The 7,680-nt window shown below is 37.8% G+C and overlaps 1 protein-coding gene across 7 annotated transcripts in view; it reads left to right on the plus strand.

The window, feature by feature from the left end:
* Positions 1 to 7,680, plus strand: part of LOC109935183 (arginyl-tRNA--protein transferase 1) — a 217,805-nt gene that overhangs the window by 25,111 nt on the left and 185,014 nt on the right. For all 7 annotated transcript variants that reach the window (XM_048608828.1, XM_048608825.1, XM_048608827.1 and 4 more), the window contains exons 4-5: positions 2,602 to 2,702; positions 5,335 to 5,583. In XM_048608828.1, the coding sequence (XP_048464785.1) occupies positions 2,602 to 2,702; positions 5,335 to 5,583 (350 nt within the window). The remainder of the gene's footprint in view (positions 1 to 2,601; positions 2,703 to 5,334; positions 5,584 to 7,680) is intronic.

Genomic DNA, 7,680 nt, shown 5'->3' on the forward strand with positions numbered 1-7,680 from the left:
GAGCTTTTCCTTAGAGCTTTTCCTTAGAGCTTTTCCTTAGAGCTTTTCCTTAGAGCTTTTCTTAAATAATGGCACCACATTAGCTAATCTCCAGTCTTCTGCCACATCACCCATGGCTATTGATAATATAAATATCTTAACAAGGGGCTCTGCAATCTCTTCCCTAGCTTTCCATGATGTTCTGGGAAGCACCTGTTCAAGTATCAGTGATTTATCTACTATGCATTTTAAGACTTCCAGCACCTCCTCTTCTGAACTCTTTTCAAAACGTCACTATTTATTTCCCCAAGTCCTTCTCCACAGAAAATACTAATGCAAAATATTAGTTCAGTACCTCACCCATCTCCTGTGGTTCCATGCATAAATGTCCATGCTGATCTTAAAGGCTCCCTATTGTGACAATATTGTGGCTTTAAGAGGTTATTTTGTCCTTTATTTTGAAGAGCGGTTGTGAGGCAGAGGTACCGAGCAGTCTACCGAAACCACTAGAGCGAACAGCTTGAGACCTTGAGGTTTTTTAAAGTTGGAACAGTGGAGGCAGTCTGAATGGGTATGGCCAACTCTCTCAGACCAGGGTTTCTAGTTTTTCTTCAGTTTTTAGGTTTAGCTTTAAGCTGTTGTGGACTGAAGTGAAAGCTATCTTTTTCCCCTCTCCTCAGTTATACCCAGAAGCCAGAGCTTCTGTTTGCTGGGTTACCTGTGAGACAAATGTATTTTTCTGAATTTTCCTCTTTGCCAAGAGGTGCGTTTATGGAATGTTACTATATTGGAACAGTTAATTAGTAATAGTTACTGTATCTCTTATTCTGTTAAGTTTTCCAGTAGAGTTAAGTTATTCTAAATTTGCCTGCCTTTGGTTCTGTTTTGCTTAATGTTGACTATTTGACCAGTCACTTGGATCATGGCACTTCACGTTTGTGTTTAAAATAAGAAAATGTTCAGGTCGAGGCTACCTTCTTAAAATATTTTGAGGGGGCCTGGTCCATAACATCACTATTCTGTCCCTAGTCCCTTAGTGTATTTTTAGAATCTCTTTGGATTCTCCTTAACTTTAGCAAATAAAGTTAAAGTTATCTCAAGACCCCTTTTTTTGGCTTCCTGATTTCCCCTCCTCAAGTAAACTTCTGCTGCCCTTGTACTCTTCTAGGGTTTCACTTGATCCCAGCTGTCTTTTCCTGATGTTTGCCTCCTTTTTCTTGACCAGAGCCTCAATTTCTCTGGTCATCCATCAAACCCATACCTACCAGCCTTGCCCTTCACACAAACAGGAACATATCGTCTCTGAACTCCCATTATCTCAGTCTTAACAGCTTCCCACTTCCCAACCGTCCCTTTACCTGCGAATAAGCTCCCTGAATCAACTTTTGAATCTCCCAGGAATAACCTCCCTAAGTATGGCCATAATGTTCTCCTTAACCGAAAAATGGCACTCCCCCCTCCTTTTTTGCCTCCTTTTTTTTCTATCTTTCCTGTAGCATCTGTACCCCAGAACATTAAGCTGCCAGTCCTGTCCATATCTGAACCACATTTCTGTAATAGCTGTGCTATCCAATCTTCCCAACCATGCCCTAAGATCATCTGATTTGCGTGTCAGACCGCTTGCGTTGAAATAAATGCAGTTTAATTAATCGGTCTTCCATCGTCTGCCAAGCTCTTGTCTGTATTGACTATTAGATGTGCTCCCCTTATCTACTGTACCAGCCTCAGCCTTTCTATTTCCTCACTATCGCTTTGGTTCCCACCTCGCCCCCTTCTGGTTTAAAGCCTCCCTAATAACACTAGCAAGCTCCCCCCCAAGGAAATTAATCCTCTTCCAAGTCGGGTAAAACTCGTCCCTCTTAAACAGGTCATTTCTATGCCTGAAGAGATCTCAATGGTCCAAAAATGTGAATCCTTGCCCCCTGCACCAGCTCCTCAGCCACACATTCATCTGTATTCTCCTATTCCTACTCTCACTAGCCTGCTAATAGTCCAGATATTACTACCCTCGAGGACTGTGACTTGTGCCGCTGTCACTGGCACATCTCCTGTTTGGGACAAGTAAGGAATCTTTAACACGTTATTGGGTTGTCCTTCCTTCACTCCAGGGAAAGGGCAGCCTGTACGATGTAGCTGTGTTTGCATATCACTACAGTGCCTGTACTTTATATAGTGAGTGTGCTGAGACGAGTTAGAGCCCATCTCTGAAGCAGACTGGCTGCCATTGAGCAGTTACAGTGTACAAGCTGAAGATTGTCGTGAGGGGACAATAATCTTTTAGCAGAACAAAGTGGCAGTCATGTAAGCAGTGGTAAAATTTCTTCTGTGCCAAAAATGATATTGAAGGCCTCCTTCTGCAATTGGGTATATATCATTGTTGCACTAGGGAGAGAGCATGAAGCAAAAACCATTGGCCTCACCTCCCCATTGAGTAGGGTGTGTGACAGCATTGTACCAATTTATGTTCTTGAGTTGTAAGCATAATGACCTTGATGAAATCATCCCCAAGGCTGTGAAATATCAAGAGAACGAATACAGCGTTAGCAACAAATTACTTCTTATTTTTGATTTGTAGTTCATTGTAAATTTTATGAAAACATGATTGTGCTGTTATCCTCCCAGGTGTCATGCTTTGGACTTCAAACTTTCCAAATCCTCAAAGAAGGTATTGAAGAAAATGACACGGTTTCTTTCTAAGGGAGAGGTAGCAAAAGGAACTGATGGTAAGTACTGCTTACTGCCAATTGCAATTCTAATAAATTCAGTCTGATACTTTTTTACACAATTTCTGACAAAGGAAATAGGTAATCTAATTTTATTTCCCACCACCCTGCCCCAAACTTCTGTGTTTTAGAAGGCAGTGACTTGAATTAAGGCACAATTAAAATCATGGGTGCTGTTGAGATATTTGTATCTGTCATTGACCACTCTTGTGTGAATCAATCTATTCAGTGAGGAGATCAAGCTCGTTCTAACACTGCAGGGCATTCAGCGAAGACAGGTTATTTTTCCAGCAGGGATCATCAGTGATCACCAATGGAATCCTGGCTGAGCTTTCCTGTTCTTTCTGCACGTCCTACTAGCACCAAGTACAGGAAAATGAGGCCAGTTGTTGTACCACGATCCTGTCTTTGTTGAGATCATTATCTCTGCTCAGAGGATAGAGTGAAGCTGGGAGATTCCTGATTCTATTTAACGAATACCATGCCATGTCGTTCAGTACGCCATACGTGCTGTCATTTATAAAGTAATATGAGGCTATTTTCACTATATGGTTAGAAGTAACATTTCTTTTATTCCTGAGTAAGTGTTAAATCTAGGTTATTGCTACAATTTCACATTTCAAAATGACGTTCTTGATAAATAAAATTAAGTAAGCCATATTGATTTTGTTAATTTAGTTTGGTTGCCACAACAAAAATATACTGTATTTCTAACGTACAAATTAGAGCTATTTGCTGCTCCCAAATATGAGTGAGTTACTATTCCAGATTCAGTTTACCGAGTTCATTGGAGTTGACCTTTCATTCTTTATTTCTAAGTTACCTGGGAATTTTTAGGTGATAATTTCAGAATAACAAAGATTAGAAGTTTGTTGCAGTTTTTAGGTGGGGGATAAAGCTGCTGTTTTTGGTGTTGTCAATCACTTTTCACATTGAAAAAGTACTTAATTACTGGAGGGAAAAGAGAAACTAGACAACTAATATCCTGGGGATGAAACAGGACCACCTTCACAGTGCTAGCAAATTTCAAAGCTGCCTCTTGGAGGCTGAACACCAATTTTCTTATTCGATACTACTGACTGATATCTAATTTTAAATTGTCAATTTTGCATACCAAATAGCTGTATATTTACCACTGTAAACCTAGCAGTGGATAAATAAAATGTGAACCTATTTGTCATATATAGTGTATCCTATTTATTTGTAGCTTTCACAGATTAATTAAGTTTTTTTTGTAATCCAATTGGCAAAGCAACAGTGAAAACCCTAGAACACCATTTAATTGAAATCAAAGTTAACTTATTGTCTTTGCCAAGGATTGCATCCTATTTCATAGTTTTGGAATCCTTGGTATCCTGCTGACCTTGGTGTCCTGTCAATTTTGAAATTTTCAATTGACTTCAGTTCAGCAAAGTTTTCAGGGAGAGTGATCTAGATCACTTTAGCATGATGAAGTACTTCTGACATCGCCTCTGAAAGGTCACGTTTTGATCTTAAGGTTCTGTCCTCTTGTCTTGAACTCTTTCATCAGTGGTCATTGTTTTTATACATCTACTTCTTCAAATCCTTTAATCAGCTTAAATGCTTGTCCTAATAAGTTATATCTTTAAGCACAATGTCATTCTGATAAATCTAATGTTTGGAGAGCACTACATCCTCTCCCAAGATCAGTATATCCTTTCCAAGGTGTACACCGAAAATTATTGCAGTACTCCAGATGAGTTTGACCAATACCCTCTTTATGGCTGGAACCTTCCCCTCCTTTTCCTGCTACCTTGAGTCAAAGACCAACATCCTATTTGCCTTCATACATTTTTTTTTGTATCTATGTATTAGCTTTTAGTGATGGTACTTCAACAGCCACTTTTCTTGGCTGTTTCACATTTATCAATCTGCCCACTCATTTAGTTTGCCCATGTTCCTTCGTAACTTCAGGCTCCCGATACTACTTAATATCTGATAAACTGAGACAATTAAGCAGGGTACATTTACTCTATCCTTTGTCTCTTACTACTTAATCAATTACCACATCACAAGATTGTATCCCCCTTTTTGCTACTGTTTTGTGCAGAACCTTGTTAAGGAATTTCTGGAGTCCATCTAGAAAACTGTCATAGGCTCTTTTGTGTTCCACTGTGCTAGCAACCTTCTTAAAATGATCTGAGGTTATTCAGATATAATCTACCTTCTTGGATATGTCAATTAGATACAGTTTGCTGGTCAAAGTGACAGTTGTGCTGCGCCATGCTCCTTTTAATGTAGGCAAAACAAAATTACTTTGCTTTAATATTTATTCATGCAAAGGAAGCTGAATAAACCATGTCAACATTTTGCCTGGTGTACCGTGAAAGATGCAAGTTGGTAACAACTCACCAGGCAAAATTGTTTTTAGTGTTTACCATATTAAGTTAGCAGAGGTGAAACAATTCCCTTCGTAGATTGTAATCAACAATGGTATGAGGTGATATCACCACTGAATTTGCTAGTACAATAAATATACATGTAAGTAAGATTTTTCTTTGTTTAATGAGAAGACTGAATGATTAGTGTCAAAATACATACATTTAATGGATGTGCCACCTGCCTAGCTGTAGAAATCCACCATATAATTATGTTTTTTCATGTGTTAAAGTTGAACCCATGGATTCTCACAATGAAGATACTGGAATTGATCATCCAGCTGTACCCCATAACTCAGAAGTCAATATAGATATCGAGAAACCTTTGAAGATTGTGAGCCTCGAAGAATTACCTGAGTCTGCTGAAATACAGGAAAAACCTCAACCAGATGCTGCTAGTGAGGAAGGAGAAGCAGGACAAAAACATGCATCTTCAGAGACCAATGTTTCCACTGATTCATTTAAATGTACTCCTAAGCCAGGTAGGTTTTGAGAATTTGAAAGATTTAGTCGAAATTATCATGCAAGTTTTTTGAGGCAAACTATTATCTGCTAATTTTTGAGATTGTACAACTCTTTAATCTGTGCCACATTTCCATAACTAAAATGGAGTCTGGTGAATTGAATTGTTTGAAGTGCCTCTCTATTTGTTCCCTTGCTGGTTAGGAACTATGAAGAAAGTATAAACTAATCTTATTAATGCTCTTGCCACTGTCTAATATATCTAGGATTTTTTTGATGTATGAAAGAGGCCACATGGCTGCATTTTACTTTTGTTTGTGATATCTTTATTGTTTGTTCAAGCCAGGCTTGGTCAATAGGGAGGTAAGTTAATTTGTCATATTCTAATTTTAGTACATAGGCTTCTGGGATTTGTACCGTTATTTCAGGAATCATATTTTGCTTTTCTGGCTATTTATAATTAAGGTTTGCAGATTCATGGTGACTGTGCAAAGTCAAATGGTTGTTTCATCACCCATGGTTGAGCTAATCCAGAGCTTTTATTTGTATTTCATGAATTGCATTGTGATATTGTAAATCTTGAATCAGTGACCCTTGGTGATAAGGTAACTACGCTCAAAATCTGTGCTACTTTGTGTAATTTAATTGAATAACAAATGCTCTCATCTTTTTTAAAAAAAAAATTCCCCTTTCCAGCTTTTTTGTTATCTTACTGACCTAGGGTACCTAGGAGCTTAATTTTGATGCAGAATTTTTCATTATTTAAAATTCTCCTTTATTACTTGATTTTCTTGCAAAAAACGAGTTGTGGATTAGATTGAAAAAATGTATGGCCCAACTTATGTTCTTATCTAGTTAGCTGTGTGGAACCTAACGTGAAGTACAGCTATTAAAAGGCAGTACAGAACACCCCCAAATTTACCTTTCTGAAAAAGTTACTAACTCCAGAACTAGAGAAGTAGGGAAAGAAAGAAAATAAGAGAGAAGTTTTTAGTTTTGGAATTGTTTTGATTTTGATTTGCTGCAAATACTTGTCGAGATATGAGAAATTGCCTCTCAGCTCAGAGTGGTATTGTTTACATGATCACCTTGGCTCTGAATGCCCCAGCATCTTTGGGAACAGAAAGCTGTTATTAATCATAAAAATACATAACCATTTTTAAATTTGAATATTGGAATAGAGTTGAATATTGCACCTCAATCACCAACATAGCAAACTGGACAATATTTCCTAAGCGAGTGTAGGAAATGCCCATTATTCTGTTCGGTTTAGGATTCAAGATTTTATTGAAAACAACAGCAGGTGGCAGCACAGTACAGGAATTTTGCCCAAAATTGGAATGAGAAACATAGAAAATTTGTACGATTCTTCTATGTTGTAACAACTGCGCTTTTTTTTCAAAAAGTAGTATAGAAACAAATTATGGATCGATTTCTTAGCTTTTGCTCTAAATTATTTTTGTAAATAGAATTCTACCCCAAATTGATTTATTATAATGTGACAATGGAGTATAATATTATGTGCCCTTGTCAAATGAATTACTTGCAAACTAGACCATTTCAGTGAAGTTTGAAAATCCAAATAATGATTGATGGTAACAATTCCAAACATTTTCCAATTTGTTTTTAGCACTGCATGTTGATGTTGCGTTATCCCAAATAATACATGGAATATTTAATTCTATTCCTTTGCCAACTCCTTTTGTAGCTGCTAAAGCTGACCTGATTTATACTTTTTGTCACTTCTGGGCAAGGTCTGTTTTGTGGCAGCCTTTTATTAGGCTTTTTGTTAGGCTAGACTGTTGCTGAACATAGATCTCCAATTTTACCAGAGAACTCTGGCAATGACCCTGTTGAGGTCAAATCAATGCCATCATATTGTTATGATCGTAGATGAGACTGTAATATAAATTTATCTGTCTGTCTTGAGACCACTTTTTTTATTTTAAGGTAGACAAGATTTTGAGATATTTGGTTCTTACTAAGCGAATAAATCCACTAGATACAACTGTTCTGAACAAAGATAACAAGGTGTAGAGCTGGATGAACACAGCAGGCCAAGCAGCATCAGAGGAGCAGGAAGGCTGACGTTTCGGGCCTAGACCCTTCTTCAGAAA

Source organism: Rhincodon typus, chromosome 20 (genome assembly GCF_021869965.1).
Source record: "Rhincodon typus isolate 14 chromosome 20, sRhiTyp1.1, whole genome shotgun sequence".
Lineage (NCBI taxonomy): Eukaryota > Metazoa > Chordata > Chondrichthyes > Orectolobiformes > Rhincodontidae > Rhincodon > Rhincodon typus.